Genomic DNA, 26,213 nt, shown 5'->3' with positions numbered 1-26,213 from the left:
ATGAGGTTAGGAGATCAAGATCATCCTGGCTAACACGGTGAAACCCCATCTCTACTAAAAATACAAAAAAAAAAATTAGCCGGGCGTGGTGGCTGGTGCCTGTGTCCCAGCTAATCAGAAGGCTGAGGCAGGAGAATGGTGTGAACCCGGGAGGCAGACCTTGCAGTGAGCCGAGATCGTGCCACTGCACTCCAGCCTGGGCGACAGAGTGAGACTCCATCTCAAAAAAAAAAGAAAATATTTGAAAATTTAAGTGAAAAAAGTAACATAAGCATAGAATGCTGCCATTTCAGGAGAAAAGAGAAACACATTCGTATTTGCTCGTACAGGCATAAAAAATTGTAAAAGGATTCTTAAGAAATTGGTAACAATGGTTTCCTCTTCATGGTAGTATTGCTGGACAGATAGAGGAAAACAGTAGGAAGGGAATATGTTGAAATACACCTGACTTTTGAGCCCTCTAAATGTATTACCCATATGAAAATAGTTTTAAATCACATGCAACCTTTCTTAAGAATATATTATCAAGTATTCACCATTACGATACAATCCTCCTTCAGGTTTAGATAAATACAACTTATATTAGAAAATGTAAGTTTAATAAAAATAAAATTGTATTTATAATGAAATTACTTCCCACACCAAATGAATCTATAATTTTATAGCTGATCATAATGTGACATTTTATTTTTCAACCTCAGTAGGTATAAAACCAGGACCAATAATTTTGCCAGGGATATGCAATGTATTTATTATGTTCACAATTTACAAAAATAAATCCAGTTCCCAGAAAATAAAGGGCAGTACCCCTGCACAGGCTCTCTTGCCTACAACCATGTAAGACATGCCTTTGCTCCTCCTTTGCCTTCCACCATGATTGTGAGGCCTCCCCAACCATGTGGAACTGTGAGTCCATTAAACCCCTTTTTCTTTATAAATTACCCAGGAATGTCTTTATTAGCAGTATGAAAATGGACTAATACAGTCAACATTCTTTCATGATGAAACTCTAGACAAATTAGGTATAGAAGGAACATACGTCAACACAATAAAGTCCACACATGACAAACCCACAGCTAACATCATACTAAGACCTGGAACAAGACAAGAACGTCCACTCTCACCACTCTTTTCAACATAGTACTGGAAGTCCTAGTCAGAGAAATAAGACAACAGAAACAAATAAATGGCGTCCAAATTGGAACGGAGGAAGTCAAGTTGTCTCTCTGCATACAACATAGTCTTATACATAGAACAACCTGGCCAGGTGCAGTGGCTCATGCCTGTAATCCCAGCACTTCAGGAAGCCAAGGCGGGCAGATCACATAAGCCCAGGAGTTCAAAACCAGCTGGGGCAACGGAGTGAGATCCTGTCTCTACAAAACATACAAAAATTAGCCAGGAGCAGTGACACATGCCTATAGTCCTAGCTACTCAAGGAGCTGAAGTGGGAGGACTGCTTGAGCCTGGGAGACAGATGTTGCAGTGAGCTGAGATCATGCCACTGCACTCCAGCTTGGGCAACAGAGTAAGACCCTGTCTCAACGAGAAAAAAAAAGAGAGAGAGAGAGAAATCTGAAGACACCACCCAAAAACTGATCAATTCAGTTAAGTTGCAAGATCAACATTAAGAATCAGTAGCATTTCTTTTTCTTCTTTTTTTTTTTTTTTTTTTTTTTTTGAGATGGAGGCTTGTTCTGTCACCCAGGCTGGAGTGCAGTGGCACCATCTCCGTTCACTGCAAACTCCGTCCCCCGGGTTCACGCCATTCTCCTGCGTCAGCCTCTGAGTAGCTGGGACTATACGCGCCCACCACTATGCCCAGCTAATTTACAGGGTTTCACAGTGTTCGCCAGGATGGTCTCGATCTCCTGACCTCGTGATCTGCCTGCCTCAGCCTCCCAAAGTGCTGGGTTTACAGGCGTGGCTCACCACGCCCAGCCTAGAATCACTAGCATTTCTACACACCAACAACAAACTATCTGAAAAATAAATCAAGAAAGTAATCCTATTTACAATAGCTGTGAAAAATAATACCTAGGAATAAATTTAACCAACAAGGTAAAGAATCTCTACAATGAAAACTACAAAATACTGATTAAAGCAATTGAAGATGACACAAACAAACTGAAAAGACATCCCATGTTCATGAACCGGAAGAATAGATGACTGACTGACTGATTCACTAATTAAGGTCTTGTTCTGTTGCTCAGGCTGGAATGCAGTGGCACAATCATGCCTCACTGCAACCTTGAACTCCCAGGCTCAAGGGATCCTTCTGCCTTAGCCTTCCAAGTAGTTGAGACTGCAGGAATATGCCACCGTGCCTAGCTATTATAATGTTTTTAATTTTTGTAGAGACAGCATCTCACTATGATGCCCAGGCCAGTCTCAAACTCCTGGGCTCAAGTGATCAGCCCACCTTGGCCTCCCAAAGTGCTGAGATTACAGGTGTGAGCCACTGTGCCTGGCCATGAATTGGAAGAATTTATACTATTAAAATGACTATACTACCCAAAGCGATGTAAGATTCATACAATTCCAATAAAAATACCAATGACATTCTTCACAGAAATGAAAAAAAAAATCCTAAAATTCATATGGAACCACAAAAGATCTCACAAGCCAAAGCAATCCTGAGCAAAGAGAACAAAGCAGAAGGCATCACATTACCTGACTTCAAAATACACCACAACGTAACCAAAACAGCATGATATTGGCATAAAAACAGACACACAGATGATCAATGGAGCAGAATAAAGAACCCAGAAACAAAATCACATATTTATAGCCAACTGATTTTTAAGAAAGGCATCGAGAACATTCACTGAGGAAAGAACAGCCTCTTCAATAAATGGTGCTGGGAACACTGGATATCCAGATGCAGAAAAATAAAACTAAACCCCTATCTCTCAACATACACAAAAATCAACTCAAAATGGATTTAAGACTTAAACTAAATCCTGACACTATGAAGCTACTAGAAGAAAACATACGGAAAATGTTTCAGGACATCTGTACAAAGATTTTATGGCTAAGACCTCAAAAGCACAGACAGCAAAAGTAGACAAATGAGATTGTATCAAACTACCAAGCTTCTGCACAGCAAAAACAAAAAAAACAAACAAAAAAGAAGCAATCAACTGAGTGAAGAGACAATCTGCAAAATGGGGGGAAACATTTGCAAACTATTCATTTGACAAGGGATTAATACTCAGAATATACAAGGAGCTCAACAGCAAAAACAATCCAATTTTTTTTTTTTTTTTTGAGATGGAGTGCAGTGGCACAATCTTGACTCACTGCAAGCTCTGCTCCCGGGTTCACGTCATTCTCCTGCCTCAGCCTCCCAAGTAGCTGGGACTATAGGCGCCTGCCACCACGCATGGCTAATTTTTTTGTATTTTTTAGTAGAGACGGGGTTTCACCGTGTTAGCCAGGATGGTCTCGATCTCCTGACCGCGTGATCCACCCACCTCAGCCTCCCAAAGTGCTGGGATTACAGGTGTGAGCCACTGTGCCCGGCCCAAACAATCCAATTTTTTAAATGGGCAAATAATTGATCTGAAAAGACATTTCTAAACAGAAGACATACTACTGGCTAATACATGAAAAAATGCTCAGTATCACTAATTGTCATGGAAATGCAAATCCAAACCATACTGAGATATTATCTCACATGTGCCAGAATAGCTATTATGAAAAGACAAAGGCTGGGTGCAGTGGTTCACACGTGTAATCCCAGCACTTTGGGAGGCTGAGGCAGGAGGACTGCTTGAGCTCAGGACTTCAAGGTTTCAGTGAGCTATGATGGTGCCACTGTACTCCAGCCTGGGTGACACAGCAAAACCCTATCTCTAAAATAAATAAGTAAAAATAAAAGACAAAATACGACAAATGCTGACAAAAATGCAAAGAAAGGGGAACTCTTGTATACTGTGGGTAAGAATGTAAATTCATATAGCCTTTATGGAAAACAGTATGGAGGATCTTCAAAAAACTAAAAACAGAACGACCATATGGCCCAGCCATCCAACTACTGGGTATATATCCAAAGGAAAGAAAAACAATATGCTGAAGAGACAGCTCCACTCTCACGTTTACTGCAGCATTAACCTGGGTGTACATCAAGAAATGAACGGATAAAGAAAATTTAGTATATATACACAATTAAATAAAGCCATGAAAAAAGAATGAAATCCTATCATTCTGGGCAACATGGCTGAGTGAAGTTGGTGAAATAATTCAGGCACAGAAAGATAAATACCATACATTCTCATTCAAATGTGGATGCTACAGAAGTAGAGAGTAGAAAAGAAGTTACTAGAGACTGGGAAGGGGAGGAAATAGGAAGAGGCTGGTTAACAGACACAAAATTATAGCTAGATAAGAAACAACTTCTAGCGTCCTTTTTAAAAAGAGATGAGGGTCCCACTGTGACTGGAACTACAGACGCCCACCACTACGCCCAGTTTTCGTGTTCTAGAGCACCGTGGGGTGACTACAGTTGACAACAACTTATCGTTTATTTTCAAATAGCTAGAAGAGAGGATTTTAAATGTTCCCACCACAAAGATAAATGTTAATGATAATTAACAATGATAAATGTTGGAGATGATGGATTTGCTAATTACCTTGATTTTATCATGACACATTATACCTACGTATCAAAATACCACACTATACCCCATAAATATGTACATGTAGTATGCGTCAATTTTAAAATAATCATGTTTTCGCAGGGCCTTACAATCATAAGTGATGAATGCAGGTTTGATCAAATACAAAAGTATGCTCACTATTGGGAGGCGGAGGCGGGCGGATCACAAGGTCAGGAGATCAAGACCATCCTGGCTAACACGGTGAAACCCCGTCTCTACCAAAAATACCACAAAAAAAAAAGTACACTCACTATAAAAGAAACAACGCATTCCAACATACCTTGCTATGATGAATGTGCCCCAAATCATTAAGATAATACTCTTCAACTGAATGGGGCTTGCCTTCCACTTCAAAAATATATGCAGGATTCATCTTGTTTTGAACAGGAACGGCAAAGTAGTCTGCAAACTCTTTACAGTTGATGGTAGCCGACATCAGGACTACCTACAGAGTAAGAGAAAACATTAAAATAAAACAGTGAGAATAATAACCAAATTAAATACTTCTAAAATTACAGGCTTTTCTTCTGCTTCATTCCTTATTTAACAACTTTTGAGACTTCAAAGAGACCACCTTGATTTAATCACTAGTGTAATTATTGTAGTTTAATCAGAGATACCAACTTTTACCATTTCTCTTCAAGTACCTTATCAAGTGATAAATTTTATCTCCAATAAGGGTAAATTAAAATCATTTATCTGAAAGAAAACTTCACATCAGGAGACTAATTTTAAAAAAGAATATGGCCCAGGCAAATAAAGACACTGTGGCTCACACCTATAATCCCAGCACTTTGGAGGCTGAGGTGGGAGGACACTTGAGCCCAGGAGTACAAGACCAGCCTGAGCAACAACATGAGACCACTGTCTCTACAAAAAAAAATAGTAATAATAAATTAAAAATAAATTTAAAAAAAAAGAGTAAGGCCAGGTGCCATGACTCATGCCTATAATCTTGGGTCAAGAGTTTAAAACCAGCCTGGGCAACATAGTAAGACTCCATCACTACAAAAACTTTAAAAACAGCTGGGCATGATGGTGCCCTCTTGTAGTCCCAGCTACTCAAGAGACTGAGGTGGGAGGATCACTGGAGCCAAGGAGGTTGGGGCTGCGGTGATCTATGATCACACCACTGCACTCTAGCCTGGGCAACAGAGCAAGATCCTGTTTTTAAAACAAAAATAAAAAATAAATTAAAAAGAATAAGTTACTCTATGATGTGTTCCAGAGAAATGACAGAGTAAGCCAGCAAAGAAGACAGGGGATCTAGAAAACTCTAGCTCCAACTCAAGAAACTGGAGAAGTCCCAGGACAACAGTGGTGCAGTAGCAGAGGAACAACCCCAGACTGGGGCAAGATGACTGACTGCAGCTTTCAGTTTTGTCAAAAAGCAAATATGAAATGATATCCTTAATAAACTCAGCCATGAATGACAGGGGCAGTGCATACAGCACAAGATGTGCCTGGAGAAGGCGGCTGATTACGGAGGATCTCCCAGCTCAGCAGTCTCCACAATGCTATGTGGCGAGTGGGCACAGCAGTCCGGCTGGCTGCTCACCACCTACTGTACATCGCAAGTAGAGTTATCTAAATGGAAATCCTAGCCAAAAAGTAAATTTTTTTTATTTTTTGAGACAAGTTCTGGCTCTATCGCCCAGGCTGGAGTGCAGTGGCGTGATGTCAGCTCACTGCAACCTCAGCCTCCTGGGCTTCAGAGATCCTCTCACCTCAGCCACCCAGGTAGCTAGGACTTCGTAGAGGCGAGGTTTCGCCATGTTGCCCAAAGCCTGGTCTCAAACTTGTGAGCTCAAGCGATCTGCCCACCTTGGCCTCCCAAAATGCTGGGATTACAGGCGTGAGCCACCGCACCCAGCCAAAAAGTAAACATTTCATATAAGCATTGTTGTTGCAGTTATCGAGTAAAGAAAACATCTGTATTTTCCCCTTTAGAATGAGATACAAATGGTAAAAACTGTACAGACTAAAACTCATTTTGAGAAGAGATGTCTGAAGTTAAAAAGAATGCTCTGAGAAGCCACTTGGAGTGGAAGAGTGGCTCTTAAGGGACACACCCCAGTCACCATAAATATCTCTAAACTGGGTTTTAAGGAACGATGAGGCTAGTGAACTGCAGGACACTGAGTGCAGCCTGCAAACAAGAGGCCAAGCCTGGAATGCTAGAAGCAAGGAGGACTCAGCCTGGCGACCAGCCTCCCTCACCCACCCTCCTCTGCAGCCCTCTGCTGCTTCTCCAAACAGACAAGTCAGCAGACACCCAAGACAAGTGCCTGTCTGGAGTAGGCCTGAGCTGAATCCAGTCAGCTAGAGGTGACAGCAAGGTCAGTGGCTGGAGGATGGTATAGAGGAGGCACTGAGAGAAAGCCAGGTCAGGGGAACCACAGGGACCTAAAGGTTGGCGGGAGAGGTAAGGGGAGGCCTTAAAGCCCATGTGTCCATGCCCCACACCCAGGTCCCCTTGACAACGGCACTCTCTTTAAAAGCTAATAAAGATTTTTTTAGAGTTTTTTAAAACCCTCTTACGAAACCATCTAGAATATAGTGTCTAATTTCTTGGCCCAACTACATGTACCATATAAGTTTCTATATCAAGAAAATATGCTGCTTCATATATTTGCTAATAATTCATGAACATAGCGAAACTGACAACCCATTTCTTACAACTTATAAGTACCAAATTCCTTACCACCATGTCCATCAGTATAGGGTTTTTTTAAACCCAATAAACACTTTAACTCTCTTTACCACTGAAAAAATGTGTAACCAACTCATTATTCCAACTTGAGTAAAAAAGAAGTGTCTTAAATTACATTCAAGAAACGTCTCAATGTGAATAATCTTCAATGACAGCTTGGTTAAGATTCCAAGAAGGACTGAAATAGCCAAACTCTCTCATTCATTTCATGATCACCTCAAGCAATGAGACAACTGATTGCAAGTGTCAGCTTCCATTCATTCAGCACCCACCACGTGAAAAGATGAACATTCTAAGGCAGAAGCTTCCCCACTTGGGGACATGGGAAAGAGAAAGAGAAATGTTTTCCTCAACAAATAAACACTTGAAGACAAAATGCTTTATGGTTTAGAAAGCAACTGTTTTCCAATAACAGCAAATCCCTTAGCAGCTCCATCATAGAATAACTGAATATCCCAAACATGTGGCCTTTTATCAAGCTGTTTCCCACAGACCTCTGCTTAGCACAGCTGGGTTAAGGTTGACCTATGAGTAGACTTGTTTAGATTGCACAATTATTCTAAACCCTTTGCCATTTTGGCCTAGTCCACACCTTCTTCCTTTTTGTTCAAATAAGAAGTAAATGATATTTATCATTCCCATCAACCTTCACTTAACTTACGCCTCTCAAATAGTAGTACATATTCTGTTCTCAAACTTCAATGCACTTTGGTGCTATTTCGAACCCAGGGATTGCAGATTAATTCACTTACTTTTTGTTTTGTTTTTGTTTTTGTTTTTGAAATGGAACCTCTCTCTGTTGCCCAGGCTGGAGGGCAGTGGCACAATCTCAGCTCACTGCAACCTCCGCCTCCCGGCTTCAAGCAATTCTCCTGCCTCAGCCTCCCGAGTAGCTGGGATTATAGGCACCCACCACCATGCCTGGCTAGTTTTTGAGACAGGGTCTCATCTGTTACCCAGACTGGAGTAGAGTGGCACAATCACAGCTCACTGCAGCCTGGACCTCCCAGGCTCAATTAATTCTCCATCAGCCTCCCGAGTAGCTGGGACCACAGACACACACCACTATGCCCAGCTAATTTTTGCATTTTTTGTAGAGATGGGATTTAGCCATCTTACCCAGGCTGGTCTTGAACTCCTTGGGCTCAAACAATCTGCCCATCTTTGCCCCCGCAAACTGCTGGGATTACAGGCGTGAGCCACTGTACTGCCCAGCTTCATTCACATAACTTTAAATTAAGGTACTTAATCAACCAAAAGCAAAGCTCAAAACCCAGCATGTCATTATAGTTAACTACTATTAGACCATTTTCTGAAGCCTGGAGAAAATATAAGAATTTAAGGCAACGTAATAACCAAAAAGTATCCATACTCTGATCATAAAAGAATTCCCTTTAGTCCGCTTCCTGGCAAGATCTGGTGTCCTACACATGATCATGAATTTTAAGAGTCATCAGTTTCAAATATTTCTATTAAAATACAGTCAGCCCGGCCACATGCAGTGGCTCACACCTGTAATCACAGCACTTTGGAAGGCCAAAGCAGGCAAATCACTTGAGGTCAGGAGTTCGAGACCAGCCTGGTGCAAAACCCCATCTATACCAAAAAATACCACAAAAAATTAGCCTGGCCTGGTGGCAGGTGCCTGTAGTCCCAGCTACTCAGGAGGTTGAGGCACGAGAATTGCTTGAACCTGGGAGGCAGAGGTTGCAGTGAGCTGAGATTGCACCACTGCACTCCAGCCCGGGCAACAGAGTGAGACTCCATCGCTAAATAAACAAACAAACAGCCCTAGGCTGGGCACGGTGGCTCACATCTGTAATCCAAGCACTTTAGGAGGCCGAGGCGGGCGGATCACGAGGTCAGGAGATCGAGACCATCCTGGCTAACACGGTGAAACCCCATCTCTACTAAAAATACAAAAAATTAGCCGGGTATGGTGGCGGGTGTCTGTAGTCCCAGCTACTCAGGAGGCTGAGGCAGGAGAATGGCGTGAACCTGGGAGGCGGAGCTTGCGGTAAGCCAAGATCACGCCACTGCACTCCAGCCTGGGCGACACAGCGAGACTCCATCCCAAAAAATATATATATAGTCAGCCCTCTGTATCCAGATTCTGCATTTGCAGATTCAACCAACTAAAAATAAAAAATATTCAGAAAAAAACAAAAATATGAGTTTAAACAATAGAGTATAGCAACTCTTCACATGATAGTGAGTACTGGAGATAACCTGGGGTGACTTGGGGCGTATGGGGAGACATGCGACATACAAATACTTTACTGTGCCGTTTCATGGAAGGCACTTGAGGATCCTCAGATTTCAGTATCTGTCGGGGGTCCCAGAATCCTCTATAGACACCAAGGGACTATAGAGAGAAACAAAACTCAACAATAAGTCTTACCCCTAAATGGGTCTGTTACTCACGAAATCAAATTTACCTTCACAAAACGTGAATTTGTTCTTAAGAGTTTGCGGACTACCAACAGCAGGAAATCCATTTCTTCTGTTCGTTCGTGTACCTACAAAATAAAAAAGGGGGCACCCCCACATGACATCAGGCAACACACATCACTGCTGACAGAAAGGCACCCCTGGGGGAATGGGGACTAAACCAGTTGTCTCTGCTAAATGCAGTTCCTCAGGGGGCTGGTATAACTCCTGGTTAAGGGGAAGCAAAGAGCATCGGCCAACAGACCACAGACCACCCACTCAGTCACAGCCTCCAGTGTTTCTCCTTAGGCCCCCCGGGAGAAGGCAGAGTAATGTTCAGCACCCTCGCCCCTGCTCATTTACTGCCAACTGTGCCCAAGGTTGCTGTGACAACCAGAAGCCTCTCCACCTACCTCAAGCACAGAGAACCACTGGGCCACCCTCCCACGGCCCCTGCTTGCCATAACCCCTGCCAGGTCTGCAGGTACACTGTCATCTCAGCAAGCAAGCACAGGGTCGAAGACGTGCTAGTCTAACACTGACCGGGAGCCATGTGACCCCTACAGGACACATTCCATAATGTGCATAACTGCAGTTCACAAGGGTGGGCAAGGGATGGTCCTGGAAAAGCTGGGTCAGTCACAAACAGGTAAACCAGAGCAAGGTTAGGACCCAAGGTCAGTAGTGCTGACACTCGGGGACAGCAGTCGGGGAGGCAGCACCTCAGACAGACCTCAGACAGACCTTGCAGCCCTCGCAGACAGAGACCTCAGTCAGAGCCATTCCAGGACCCACAGTCCCCCAACTCCGCCCCACCCCAGAACCAGCTAGCACCTAAGGGCTAGGCAGCCTATTTTTCTAAAGAAGCCAGTTACTCTAGAACTTAGGAAATGTCAATGTACAAGGGGACAGTAAGATTCTATTCCGTGACATTTCTCGGCCGAAGTGGAGAGATAATTATTAAGTTTCAAAGAGGGAGTTCTCCTTTCCTCAGTGTAACAGGTGAAAGGATTTAGCCTGTAAGTAATTCTAATTCTATTCCAGACCCCACTATCTTCTGAACTTCCCACTGAAGGAGATGTCTAAGAAGTAGCATAGAGAAAAGAAAAACAAAAATCAGTAGCTGAAAGGTATTTAACACCATCATAAATCTCATGCTGTCCCTTGACTTCAGAACGCTTCCTCAGCACAAACATCCTCTCTTTTACTTGAGAAGAAAAATCAAGGCTATCATCAGCAAAGTGAGCTCTCCTCAGCTTGTGGCAGTCTCTCCTGAGTTCATACACCCATCATCTCCCCTCTGCCCAGGACCCACTGGCTCCAGGTTCCCTGCACCAGCCTTTCTAACACATAAACATGAACACATCAGCAGATGTGTCTCCCCAGTACTCATCTTTATAACCTCAGCCCCTTAGGAGGCACCTTTTCCATAGCAGTACTCAAACAAATGTTTATCGAATGAATGATGTGCCTAAAGCTAGTTTATTCTTAAGAGCTGGAAAATTAAAAACATTATTCCATTTGAAACTGGCTCGTCATCTTCAACGTTTGTTCTTGTATTTATTTTGAAATTCAAATAATCCCAGATAATGCAAACGATACTATATGTAAACCTAAAACTTAAGGTAGTTGAATCCAGTCCATTCATTTATGAAGCAAATAATCCCTGGGGCATCTACTAGGTGCTGACACTGCACTCGACAAAGGCAGAGCAGGAAGTTGTTGGAATGGCGCGATAGTCTTCTGTGGGTTACCACTCCCCCGTAGGGCAAGCTCTTGAAGAGAAGAGCTAACTTTTGCTCAGCTATTATGGCAGAGCTTGAGAAAAGGATATAGTCAATAACACAGTATTGATTGATTCATCTGTGTCACTCAAGTATGTGTGTGCAAAGGCCACGTAGGCAGAGAAATATGTCAGACACACAGAAAATAAATGCAGGCACTAGCAGCACAGGCTCTAGAGTCAACTACCCAGGGATGAACCCAGCAACATCACTGATTACTTGTGGCCTAAGCGCTGAACTTTCTTAAACTTTAGTTTCCTTTTATGTAAAGTGGGCTCAATTATACTAAAAAGCCCAATGAAAAACTATTATAACCTTCATAATGTCATCTTTTGGCATATTATCTATTAAATCTGAATTTGACCTCTACCTACTAAAAAGATATTCAAAACTGCCATAAGTCATAAAAGAAAATTCTGAACTGTATTATATATTACCCTATTTTGTAAGAAACAGTTGATCATTTTCACCCTCTCCTACTGTCCCACGAAATGCCCTATAATAATTTAAAACCAAGTGTCTGTACATACGATCACAAACGTACTGACTCAGCTCTACCTGGAGTACATGTTGTATTATTAGTTGTCCCACGCATCAAAATAGAGTAGGGAGACACTACTCTAAACAGTTGCCCAAATGAGTTTATCCTTTTGGTTGCTATTGTTGTTTTGAGACAGTCTCGCTCTATTGCCCAGGCTGAAGGGCAGTGGTGCAAACTCAGTTCATTGCAACCTCCACCTCCCAGGTTCAAGTTATTCTCCCACCTCAGCCTCTCAAGTAGCTGGGACTATAGGAGTGTGCTACCACACCCAGCTAATCTTTTTTTTTTTTTTTTTTTTTTTTTTTTTTTTTTTTTAACAGAGATGGGGTTTCACCATGTTGGCCAGGCTGGTCTCGAACTCCTGACCTCAAGTGATCCATTCACCTTGGCCTCCCAGAGTATTGGGATTACAGGCATGAACCAGTTGCCCAAATAGTTTGATTTCAGACTCTATTAAACACCCTAGCCTCATCTCACTACCTCTCACAAATCCTATTTATTTGCTGATGTGTCTAATTCCTCTAGAAATAAGCCAAGCTTCCCAAACAGAATTACTGATAAGGTTTAAAACACAAGAGTTTGAGGAAGAACCATTTCCAAAGTTCCTGGGAAAGTTGTTCAAACCCAACATTCCCCACCAAAAAACTCATGTTTAAAATATAAACAAAGTAAAAAAAAAAAAATTCCATCCTTACTGAGGAAAGTCCAGAAAGTAAAGGGGAAGGAAAAAACAAAGAAAGCTGAGACAGGCACAAAGACAGGGTTCACAATACTCTAAGAGAGTTTTTTTAAGAGAGATAAATATGACCTTTATAAGTAGATGACATTACTTACTTCATCAATGATGATATGTGTGAATTCCATCAAACTCTTGGCACTAACTACTTTCTGAAGCAGGACTCCAGTTGTCATATAAATTAGCCTCGTGTCCTCTGTTGCTATTTTCTCTAGCCCTACCTAAAATTGGAAATGGAAAGGAAAAAAGAGAAAAAAAAAGTGATGTCCATTTTATTAATATAATGGAGGTAAGAAAGGGAATGAAAAATTATGGCATTTCGAAAGATACACAGGCTCCAAATTAAAAGTGACATTCTCAAGTCAATTTTCTTCTTTTTGGGGGCAGAGAGGGGCAGGGGTTGGCTCATCTAATCACATTGCTATAACATTTTTAGGTTAAAAAAATGTGTATCAAGACATCTTCTAGATTACAGAGATATTATTAAAAAGATAAAATTATAAGTCATAAGCATGAGAATTCTCACTGCTTTCCTATTCAACTGGAAAGAAATTACAATTTATTTTCAAGAAATTCCTTTTTTTTTTTTGAGACAGAGTCTCACTTTGTCACCCAAGTTAAGAGTGCAATGGCGTGATCTCAGCTCACTGCAATCTCCACCTCCTGGGTTCAAGCAATTCTCATACCCCAGCCTCCTGAGTAGCTGGAATCACAGGCATGTGCCATCACCTCTGGCTAATTTCTATATTTTTAGTACAGATGGGGTTTCACCATGTTGGCCAGGCTGGTCTCCAACTTCTGACCTCAAGTGATCCGCCCACTTCAGCCTCCCAAAGTGCTGGGATTATAGGCGTGAGCCACCGTGCCCGGCCTTATTTTCAAGAAATTCTGTTTCACCGCCTTTTTTTTTTTTTTTTTTTTTTTTGAGACAAAGTCTCGCTCTGTCGCCCAGGCTGGAGTGCAGTGGCGCGATCTCGGCTCACTGCAAGCTCCGCCTCCCGGGTTCACGCCATTCTCCTGCCTCAGCCTCCGAGTAGCTGGGACTACAGGCGCCGCCACCACGCCCGGCTAATTTTTTGTATTTTTAGTAGAGACGGGGTTTCACCGTGTTAGCCAGGATGATCTCGATCTCCTGACCTCGTGATCCGCCTTCCTCGGCCTCCCAAAGTGCTGGGATTACAGGCGTGAGCCACCGCGCCCGGCCTGTTTCACTGCTTTTTAAAACTATGCCACAGTTCTCTTCTATAAGCAACTGGTTTTTTTGTTTTGTTTTGTTTTGTTTTTTGAGACAGAGTCTCACTCTGCTACCCAGGCTGGAGTGCAGGGGCGCGAACTTGGCTCACTGCAACCTCCACCTCCTGGGTTCAAGCAATTCTCCTGCCTCAGCCTCCCGAGTAGCTGGGACTACAGGCATGTGCCACCACACCCGGCTAATTTTTGTATTTTTAGTAGAGACGGAGTTTCACCACGTTGGCCAGGCTGCTCTCAAACTCCCAACCTAATGTGATCCGCCCGCCTCAGCCTCCCAAAGTGCTGGGATTACACGCATGAGACACCACTAATTTTCAGCAGAAAATGGTCACATACTATCAACTTACACAGAAAAAAACTTAATGAAATTAAGAAATAGAGAGATAGCTGGCTCTCTTAGTCCCTCCATCCCTCCCGGTCTCACCTGGTAGCCCACCACACCCCCCAGGGTCCAGGCACGCTCTTTACTGATCCACCTGGCGATGCTGCTTGCCCCTATCTTCCGGGGCTGGGTGACCACAATGCTGCAGTAGGCGGAGCGCTGAACGTAGTGGTCCAAGATATACTGGGGGAGCTGAGTGCTTTTACCGCTTCCCGTGGCCCCATGTATAATCACCACGGAATTACTTTCTATCAAAGACACAACCTAGAAGTTTAAAAAATTCTTTCAAAATCAGCACAAAACGTCAGTGTAAAGTATCACCTATATTAGGAAGTCTTTCAGGATTTACTTTTCTTTCATCTTAAAGTTTTTGTTTTGTTTTGTTTTGAGATGAAGTCTCGCTCTATTGCCCAGCCTGGAGTGCAGGGGCGCAATCTGGGGTCACTGCAACCTCTGTCTCCTGGGTTCAAACGATTCTCATGCCTCGGCCTCTCAAGTAGCTAGGACTACAGGCATGTACCACCACACCCAGTTAATTCTTGTATTTCTGGTGGAGACAGGGTTTATTTCACCATGTTGGCCAGGCTGGTCTCAAACTCCTGACCTCAAGTGATCCGCCCGCCTCAGCCTCCCAAATTGCTGGGTGAGCCACTGTGCCCAGCCCTAAAGTTATTAATTAACCATTCTAAACACAACACAAGAGAGCAAAGAGGTGACAGTTGCCACACTTAAATGCAACTCTACTACCTATTTAACAGTAATTGGCGGCTGGGCACGGTTGCTCACACCTGCAATCCCGCAATCCCAGCACTCTGGGAGGCTGAGGCAGGCAGATCACGAGGTCAAGAGATTGAGACCATTCTGGCCAACATGGCGAAACCTCGTCTCTACCAAAATTACAAAAATTAGATGGGTGCCGTGGCGCACACCTGTAGCCCCAGCTACTCAGGAGGCTGAAGCAGGAGAATTGCCTGAAGCCAGGAGGCAGAGGTTGCAGCGAGCCAAGATCGTGCCACTGCACTCCAGCCTGGCGACAGGGCAAGATTCTATCTCAAAACAAACAAACAAACAAACAAAACCAGTAACTAGTGATAGCTGTGAAAAAACCAGGCCAGGTTAACTCCAGCTTCCTGGGTCTCAATTGCTTCTGTAAAAATGAAAATGTAAAATTAGATTTCTATGGTTCTTACCAAGTTTCTATTATTTTAACATTTTGTAATGAATCTGCACATAATTCTACTGAACATGAAAAAAAGAGCTGTTACTACATTCAAGTGATTTTAAAATGTCATCTTAAATTCTTCAGACATATTTTTATCTATTAAATATCTATTTATTTATTTTTAGACACAGGTTCTAGCTCTGTCACCCAGGCTGGAGTGAAGTGGCACAATCATGGCTCACTGCAGCTTTGACCTCCTAAGCTCAAGCCATCCTGTCGCCTCAGCATCCCAAGCCAGGACCACAGGCAGGTGCCACCATATTCCGCTAATTTTGGGGGGTATGTTTTGTAGAGATGAGGTCTTGCTGTGTTGCCCCAGGCTGGTCTGGAACTCCTGGCCTCAAGTGATCCTCCCACCTCCAGACATATCTGGAAACAAATAACTTCCACTTTTCCACTTACAGATTATATGCAGCATTTTTAAAACTCCACTCAAATTCCTCCTCCAGAACTCCCCCACCTCCAACTCTAAACTTATTTAAACTCTTATCCTTCTAACAATTGATATGGTCAGGGAATACAAATTAATTTGAATACTGGCTTCTAATTTTTAGTTAAATGATTTACTCTAAAGCAAAGTACAAATTAAATTTGAAACATTTCTAGTTTTATCTATAACTGCTTTTTCCAAAAGTCTAGTTAATAAAGGTTTCAATACGCTTACTTTTAACCATGCTTAATAACACATAAGTAATTAGGAACTTAATCATCCTACTGCTACATCTGCCTGGCATTGTTAATACAATGGTATGTTAATGATTGATTACATTAATCGACAGGTAGAGCCAACGCTGTAAAGAAAACCCAATGGAAATGCTAGGGTATGTCATTTCCTTCATAAAAACATTTAGCAGTGAGTTTCTTTAAACAAGAAGTTCTCCTGGGGAAGATGAAGTGTTTACTTACAGATATTTCATGGAAGGAAAGACTAGATAAACTAAATGTTAGGAAATGTACTCAGGTGAAGACTAAATAAATTAAAGTACAGATCAAAAGAAAAGCCATCAATATGGCTACTACACAAAATCATCTCCAGGTAGCCCTGAACACACCCTCCTCTTGTCCACCACAGAGCCTTGTATACCACAGAAGTGTTCACCTGGCAACTGGTAACTTTCAAATTAGAAACCAAAAGTATTGGGCCTCAGACATGTATTCAAGCAGCAAAATTATAGTATAACAAAACAATTTTACCTCTTCCTTATATCGACTTATAGGCAAATCAGGATATTTATAAGTTGTCCCTGGGATGCACGTCACATTGCTTAATTTAGCCAAAGATGGCCTTGGACCTGGATTAAGTCAAAACAAACAAATATAATGCCATTTCTTATCTGGAAAAAGATAACTCAATGTTCTATCTAATCTATATATACAGCATACACACATACACACACCATACACACACAATCAAATACAAAAATACATTTTCTACAGGTTAAAACTGCCATCAGGGCAATACCAAAGACATGGAATGAACATAGGTATTCATCAATGGTGAATTGGATAAAGAAAACATGGTATATATATACACCGTGGAATACTATGCACCCATAAAAAAGAATGAAATCATGTCCCAACGTTGCAGCAAGCAATATGGATGCAACTGGAGGCCATCATCCTAAGCAAATTAACACAGAAACAGAAAACCAAATATCACATGTTCTCACAACTGGGAGCTAAACCTTGGGTACACATGAACATAAACATGGGAACAACAGCCACTAAGGACTCCAAGAGGAAGAGGGAGGGAGAGGCGAGGGCTGAAAAACTTCCTATTGGGTACTATGTTCACTATCCAGGTGATGGGATCAACGGAAGCCCAAACCTCAGCATCACCCAGTACACCCTTGTAACAAACCTGAACATGTACCCCTGAACCTAAAATAAAATGTTTAATTTCTTAAGAAACTTCTCTTAGTAGTCCACTATTAATCTTGTCTAAAAGCAAACTGAGAACATTCCATCCCTCCATCACAGCCATCAACATTGCAAGCTCAGCACTACCTTCTAAAATAGGCCTGTAAAACATGCACTCATTGCTGATTCAATGGTACCAAAACAGTTAAAGAGAAAACTTTCCCTTGAAATTTCAACAGAATGCATCAATTTAAGTGTGCATTCCCTGCTACTAAAATACATCAGTGGTAGCAATAAATAAATCAAACAATGTATGAAATACAGGTATCAGGAAAGGGGGCAGCTTGCCTCTGCTCAGGATGCATGATACAGAGTTCTGACAAGGCACACTCTTCTGCCCTCTTGTAAACATATGCCCTGCTCTCTGGCTGCACTGCAAATTCTAGACCTCTGGTCATCACTTGACAAACTGACAAATCATCAAAACTCACAGAAGACAAACTTTTGCTGAGAAATAAGTTTTACTTCCAAAATAAACTCTTAGCCAAGTTTAGCACCACACTCATTCCCCCGCCCACAGCTCACCTTCCCTTCCTATCAGCCCCTGGTTTCTGACCAGCATCTCCTGCTGCGTCACCCTCGGCCTTTCCTAATAAAACACACAACCAGGCTTCTCTCTTGCTTTCCTACATCTTTTCCCTACATATATTCCAATTTTCATAATTGGTCTAATAATACATAATTAAAATGTGGCTATTTTCCCACATTTGAATCAAAGTTATGTGGTCCCTGTTCTCAATTATATAAACAGGAGCCAGATCTGTCATACTTTCTCAAAGCAAAAATAGCTTCTTTGTGAGCAGCAGTGTTCTTCCTAAAACATTAGTGACCCCTAACTTGGGAAAGCTAAGTCCTGTCAATATGGCTTTTTTTTTTTTTTTTTTTTTTTAAGACACAGTCTTGCTCTGTTGCCCAGGCTGGAATGCAGTGGCGCGAACTCGGCTCACTGCAACCTCTGCCTCCTGGGTTCAAGCGAATCTCCTGCCTCAGCCTCCAAGTGCTGGGATTACAGGTGCCCACCATCGAGCCCAGCTAATTTTTGTATTTTTAGTAGAGATGGGGTTTCACCATGTTGGTCAGGCTGGTCTCGAACTCCTGACCTCGGACTCCCAAATTGGTGGGAGTATAGGCGTGAGCCACCACACCCCACCTATGGCTTTTTAATCTTCTAATCAGCCTCACTAGTGATTGCCAAGTTCACTAACACAGGGATTTTCTTTCCATTGTCAAGTCTCACTTTACTTCCATTACTCTTCTCAGTGCTATGATAATTACTGATGCCTTCTTGTTTTCCCAGTTAGCATACCTAGGCCTTCTTGAACATAATAAAAGAAGGGGAAGAGAATCCACATGACCCTTGTGAATTGGACTGAGAGAAAGAAGCCCCTGAGCCCAGACGCAGCATGCAGACAGAGGGAGAGGCAAGTATTATAGTGAGGACAGGGTGGGAGTAAGAAGCTGAGGAAGAGCTATTCAAAGGGGAAAGAAGGTGACAAAGACTCTTTTAGAAAGATGAAAAAGGCTGCAGGCACATTCGTTTTGCTAGAAGACTTCAAGCCCTGGCTCAGATGCTGCTAAACAAGCCCTGTTACTTTGACAATATTGGCTTACATTACTTGATTACATGCATTTTGAAGGTTGCTACTTAAAGACAGAAATTTTACAAGAAAAAATTCCAGAAGTCCTAACAGTACTGTCTATATGATAGCCCCTTCTCCATGTAACGCAAAACACAAGCTGACGTTTTTAGGTCACTGGCTGAAGCAGACCCAGCACAAATCAAGTCCTGCCTCCGTGTACACTGCCAAAGGGCAGACAGGAAACCAAACAACAGAAATGTTCACAGCTGTGTGGTTTTTGCACCTTTGCATCAGCAACAGAATAAGAAGGAAAACCATGGTGGATAATTTAAGGCAAATCAACAAACTACACATGACAAAGCAAAAATCCAAAAATGGCATGAGAAATAGCTCAATCTTAAAATTGACTATTCTTATTTTCTTGCTATCTCTTTATCCTACATGATTAACAACAAAATATTTTACATGAACTGGGAAAAATTGGAAGCCATAAAAATTGCTAGTTCTCTTCACTAAGACACTCCACTATATCATCATCAACCAAATATGAAATCTAACCAAAAAGTTCAGCACTTAGAGGTTCTAAACTGTATGTAAGGAATTTTAACTGATAAGTATTATGTCAGCTCATACGGTGAACTTAAGACTTATCTTAAAATCTACACACTACGTATTACAGAAAATAATTTTAATTACTGCATTACTGATTTGACCATAAAATTAAATCTTCAAAATAGATAATTATATATGACTTTTTCTGAGTATGGACTAGTATTCTGAATACAAAATTAACTTGAAAGAATAATGTTTCCCTTTCAGTTATTAGACATTCCACATAGGCCATTCTCTTAAAACTAGAAGAAAAGCTAAAAGGAGGATGCAAACAGCCACTAAATATATCACCACATTTAAAAGGAGGCAGCACTGTGGAATTTAACTACAATCTAAAGACTCTATCCCAGGTCAAATTCAAATTGTCATGTAAAAGCAACAGAACCCTTCAGGAGTCGACAATCTAGAACCAGGCTCACATTGTTAGGAAAGATTTCATTTATCAATGCAAATCAATCTCAGTTTTCAAAAAATGATTAATTTTTATGTAAAATGATTCTAATGTAATCTATAGAAATTCACTGAATGGGTATCCTTGGATTTCTATTTAGAAATAATTTTTAATACTTATAAGTGAAATAACACCTGTATCAGACCAAAATCAAAAGTGTTTTGAATCAAATTATTTTATAACTGGATATAACAAAATGTTCATGTTGAAACCTGTGGCACTGGACTAGAATTAGAGGCATCAGTGTAATCTCATGGTTTTAATAGAAATAGAAATAGCTTTGTGTCTGTGTGTGTGTGTGTGTGTACACACACACACACACACACATGCGCAATAACCTGACCTCACTTCTTCAATGCTCCAGAGGCACTTCAACACTTCAAAACATTTAGCAGACATGATGGTGACACCTTTATAGTCCCAGCTATTCAGGAAGCTGAGGTTGCAGGATCACTTGAGCCTAAGAGTTCAAGGCCTGCCTGGGCAACATAGCGAGATCTCATCTCAAGGAAAAAAAAGTGGACAGCACCCCTTTGCCTCCTGTGGCCCCCTCCTTCACCCTGTGTCCAAGGCATCACCAATTTCTGTCCGGTTTGTCCCTCAACTGGCCCTACTCCTCCACTGCCATCCCCTGTCAAAGACACCATCAAGTCTCACCTGGACTAGGACAATGCCTCCAGTTCTCCTCAGGTCCACTCTGGCCCCCTCCAATCAATTCTCAAAAATATGACCGAAGTATTTCTTGTAAAACACAAATCTAAACACACGACACCTACTTCCTCCCTACACAGTCATCCCAAGAAAAGCATGGAACCTTTCATAGCTTCCCACTGCTCTGAGTATTAAGACTAAAACTCTTAGTTACAGCCCATAGGCCCTGTTACTAGTCTTGCCTATCTCATCCAACCTCATCCCATACAAGTGTGTTAGTTTTCCACTGCTGCTGTCACGTTTTACCTCAAACTTAGTGGCTTAAAACATGCATTGATTCTCTTACAGTTCTGGAAGCAGAGGTTCAAAGATGTGAAGGACAAGGTGTTGGCAGGGCTGCTGGATCCTTCCGGAGGCTCTGTAAGGAAGAATCTATTTCCTTGCCTTATCAGCCTGGAGAAGCTGCCTGCATTGGCTCATGGCCTCTTCCCTGCATCACTCCAACCTATGGCTTCTGTTGTCACATCTACTACTGACTGATCTTCCTGCTTCCCACTAGGAAAAACCCTGTGATGACATTGGGCCCACCTGGAAAATCTTGCCATCTCAAGATCCTTAACTTATATCTGCAAAGACCCCTTTACCATGAAGGTGACATATTGACAGGTCCTGCGGATTAGAACATAGACCTCTTTAGGAGGCTATTAACCTCCAGCTGACCCTGCCCAGCCCTCCCACACCCACTGTCTACTGCCTAGCAGCACTGGCCCCTCTCTCAGGGCTGGAATACCAGGCTTCCTTTCAGCACAAGGCCTCTGCACACACTTCCCTCCCAGCACCCCAACACTGCCTCGGTAAGGTGCACTCATCCTTCAGATCTAAGCCCAACTGTTACTTTCCTGACACCACAGCCCAAGTCAAATCCTTGTTTTATGCCCCCATACAGCTGCCTTTCAAAGAACTTATTTCCAAAAAGTATTTATTTGTGTAACTGGATGATTAAATGATCATCTCTATAATGATCAGAGATGATCAGAGTTAAAAGTCTTTTTTACTTGTCAAATTCTCGTTGTCTCATACAGCCCCTGGAACACACCTTGATAAATGTCAGTGGCTAAGCAGCCAAAACCTCCATAAGTAGCCAAAGCCATAGTTGATCCGATTGCCCCAAATATATTATGATACCATGCATAAAGAAAGCAAAGAGAGTTTCACATATGAACTTAAAAGTATGAGAGCAGACACTCTGAGTTACAGGCATTCATTTGTAATCTAGCTAGTCCTAAAGAGTGATAATCCATCTGGCACGCTACAGGCCCAGCCTGCAAGGTGTGCCAGCTCCTGCCTGTGCCCCCGGGCCAGTACATGAGTGTGACAAGAAGGATCACATCACACAGAGTCATCTATAAACTAACTAACGTGCTTTCCAAACAGAAGTATCAGATGATGGCTCTCTTTCCACAATAACACATATGGCTAATTAATACCACCAAAGCTGCAAAGTACTCTTCCTTTGTACAAAAGACCAAAGTCACCAATCCTCTTGTTCACTGTCATTTAAGAGATTCTTAAGACTTCCCATAGGTAAGCAACAATTCAATAAACATTCTTATACATACAACTTTGTACTTTTCTTAGCATAAGTAGAAACTGGACCAGAGATAACACACATTATGAATGCTCACTTCTGTTAATACACTGGGTTGTTCAGACAAATCTCCTTCCTGAGGTCAACTAAAGATGTTAGATGAAATACACAAACCTCTCCTTAAAAGCACCAAAGGGCTGATGAAATAGCAAGGAAACATCAGGCCAAAGCCTATGATGAGGCAAGAACATAGGAAGGGAGGCAAAGAACCAAAGGCTGCTTTTACCTTAAGGTGACAGATGTAGCAGAAATTAACCAGAATAGAGCATAGTGACCAAACAAATGAAAAACACAAAACTAAATGAAAGAGTGGGCCATAGATGATGGCTCGGAATTTTCCTGGACTCATTAAAAGATACCAATTGGTATAGTCAGGAAGCCCAAATCAATCCCAAGAATGATAAGGATTAATCCACTATTATGTATCGACTGTATTTCATACTTTTTAAAAGGCTAAAAAAGAAAGTGTTACTTGAACCCACACTTGTGCCCAACTCTGAGCACACATACACAGGATGGCAGGACAGGAGACAGAGCTTCTCAACTGAACTAGCAGAAATCTATGACAGATGACCTCTCATAAAGCAAAAAAAATCAAAAGATAACTTCTATCACATGAATAGGGTCTGGTGCTAGTAAGACAATTTGCTCAGAAAAAATTTCATGCTCACAGAAAGTAACTAACTGTGAACTCTGAACAGCTGTACTCTTGGGAACTGGGAATTTAAGAAGGACCTTTTACTTTTTTATTTTATACATTTCTGCATTATTTAAAATTTCATTTTAATTTCTTTATTGTAAAAAAAAAAAAAGTAGTTTTAATAGGAAGATAAGAGACCATTATTAGTCTTCCAAAGAACAGACTATTTAGGAACCACATTCAAAATAGAAAAAAATTAACATTTTACAACCTACCATACATTCATCCCAAAAAAAATCCCTAATTAGCGAGTAGTAAGGATTCCCTACTATAACTAAAATACTACATTTCTTTCATTTTTATTTATTTATTTTTTTGAGAAAGGGTCTCACTCTGCCTCTGCCACCCACACCCACTGTTTATTCCCTAGCAGCACTGGCCCCTCTTTCAGGGCTGGAATACCAGGCTTCCTCTCAGCACAACGCCTCTGTACACATGATTTATATATATATATATATTTTTTTTTTTTTTTAGAGAGAGAGGGTCTCCCTATGTTGCCCAGGATGAACTTGAACTCCTAGCCTCAAGTGACCCGCCCACCTCAGCCTCCCAAGTAGCCGGGATTACAGACGTACACCACCACATCCAGCTAATTTTTTTATTTTTTGTAGAGACAGAGTGTCACCATGTTGCCCAGGCTAGTGTTAAATTCCTGGCCTCAAGTGATCCTCCCACCTCAGCCTCCTGAGTAGCTGGAATTACAGGCATGCACTGTGAACCTAATATTTTAGCATGTGAACCACTCATGCATCCTATCTAAAATATTTAAAGAGACCTGTTTACCTGGCCCACTGGTTGGTTGGACACTGCCACATACATCAAGCTCTTGTGCTTCAAGCTGTCTGTATTTGTTAATATATTCTACTTCTGAGCTCCTTTGGCTGAGTGACCTGAAAAGAATAGTAAAAGTTAGTATACTATTTCCAAAAAGCCAAGAAACCCTTGTGTACAGAGAAGTTTTTCACATTAAATCATGGGAAAAAATGCAAATAGTCAATAAACAAATGAATATACACTCAAACTCAGTTACCAGGCAGATGCAAATTAAAACAATGACAAACCATTTTTTCACCCATCAAATTGGCAAAAAGAGCAAATATTTTCAGAATATGTATGAGGACAGATACGTTTATGGTAAATGGGTATGACCACTTATTCTGAAGGGTAGTTTGCAGTATCATTTTTTTGAGGCAAGGTCTCTCTCTATCACCAAGGCTAGAGTGCAGTGCTGTGATCATAGCTCACTGTAACCTCAGCCTCCTAAGCTCAAGCAATCCTCCCACCTCAGCCACCTGAGCAGCTGAAATCACAGGTATACACCACCACATCCAGCTAATTTTTTATTTTTTGTAGAGACAGGGTCTCACTCTATTGCCCACACTGGTCTCAAACTCCTAGACACAAGCAATCTGCCTGCCTTGGCCTCCCAAACTGCTAGGATTACAGGCATGAGCCACCACACTCAGCTATAGTATCTTAAAACTTAAAACAGCCGAACAGGGTGGTTCACACTTGTAATCCCAGCACTTTGGGAGGCCAAGGCAGCTGGATCATTTTGTGCTCAGAAGTTTGAGACCAGCCTGGGCAACATGGTGAAACCCCATCTCTACAAAAATACAGAAATGAGCCGGGTGTGGTGGCTCATGCCTGTGGTCCCAGCTACTAAGGCTGGGGCTGGAGGATCCCTTGAGTCAGGAAGTGGATGTTGCAGGGAACCAAGATCGTGCCACTGCACTCCAGCCTAGGCAACAGAGTAAGACTCTGTTTCAAAAAAAATAAATAAACAGGCTAGGCATGGTGGCTCACGCCTGTAATCCAAGCACTTTGGGAGGCCAAGGCAGGTGGATCACTTGATGTCAGAAGTTCAAGACCAGCCTGGCCAACATGGTGAAACCCTGTCTCTACTAAAAATACAAAAATTAACCGGGCATGGTGGCGGATCCCTGTAATCCCAACTAAGGTAGGCTAAGGTAGCAGAATCACTTAAACCCAGGAGGTGGAGGTTGCAGTGAACCAAGATGGTACCACTGCACTCCAGCCTGGGCAACAGAGCCACACTCCATCTCAAAAAGAAAACAAAATAAAAACTAAAAACTAACCAAAACTTAAAACACACGTCTCCTACAATCCAACTTTTCCTCAGAATCTTTCTTTAACAACAGCACATGTAAACGAAGCACGTGCAAAGACATGCATGGAAACATTCATTTGTTCAGCAAATACTTACTGAACACCTATTGCACAAAAGGCACTGTCTCTGACACTAAAGATACAGCAAGAAACAAAACAAAGTCCTTGCCCGCAGGAAACTACCATTCTTGTGAAGGAGACATAATAGATACGTAAAATGCTGATTAGAGATGTGGACAAAATTAAAATTGGGTGGCGGTATTAAGGATTCCAGGGAGGAAGGGTGTATTTTCATAATATTTATAATAATTAAAACCTGAAAACCATGTCCAACAGGGCACAAGCTAAAACGATGGCATACCTTAGTTAATGTCTATCATTTTTAAAGAGCATCATGGCTCTATTCATGCCAATAGATAAACATGTCCAGAACATTAAGTGAAAAAAGACAATTGTGATATGCATTATATGCTATCACCTATGTTTTCCTTATCAATATCTAGTTTAAATGCACTGTTGTCAAAGAGATTATATGATACTGATTCTTGAAATTTGAGACAAACTTTATGTAATGATTAATTTTATGTCAACTTGAATGGGTCAAGGGATGCCCACGTAGCTGGTAAAACATTTCTTCTGGCTGTGTCAGGGTTTCAGGAAGAGGTTAGCATTTGAATCAGTAGACTGAGTAAAGAAGACCTGCCTCAGTAATGTGGATGGGCATTACCAGTCCACTAAGAGCCCACCCAGGCAGAACAAAAAGGATAAGGAAGGGTCAACATTCTCTTTTTGAACAGGGAC

General features: G+C 41.8%; 1 protein-coding gene across 1 annotated transcript in view; it reads right to left on the bottom strand.

Moving 5' to 3' along the window:
* The window catches only part of TDRD9 (tudor domain containing 9), a 101,040-nt gene extending 76,869 nt beyond the window's left edge, over window positions 1–24,171 (bottom strand). Inside the window, exons 1-6 of the mRNA XM_011982882.1 lie at window positions 24,066–24,171; window positions 16,915–17,012; window positions 14,541–14,762; window positions 12,964–13,086; window positions 9,813–9,893; window positions 4,942–5,106 (exon numbers count right to left, since the gene is read on the bottom strand). Coding sequence (XP_011838272.1) covers window positions 4,942–5,106; window positions 9,813–9,893; window positions 12,964–13,041 — 324 coding nt within the window. The 5' untranslated portion in view covers window positions 13,042–13,086; window positions 14,541–14,762; window positions 16,915–17,012; window positions 24,066–24,171. The remainder of the gene's footprint in view (window positions 1–4,941; window positions 5,107–9,812; window positions 9,894–12,963; window positions 13,087–14,540; window positions 14,763–16,914; window positions 17,013–24,065) is intronic.
* Between the last annotated feature and the right edge of the window lie 2,042 nt (window positions 24,172–26,213).

This window comes from Mandrillus leucophaeus, unplaced genomic scaffold (assembly GCF_000951045.1).
Source record: "Mandrillus leucophaeus isolate KB7577 unplaced genomic scaffold, Mleu.le_1.0 Scaffold244, whole genome shotgun sequence".
Classification (NCBI taxonomy): domain Eukaryota; kingdom Metazoa; phylum Chordata; class Mammalia; order Primates; family Cercopithecidae; genus Mandrillus; species Mandrillus leucophaeus.
This window is presented reverse-complemented; position numbering and strand designations above follow the sequence as displayed.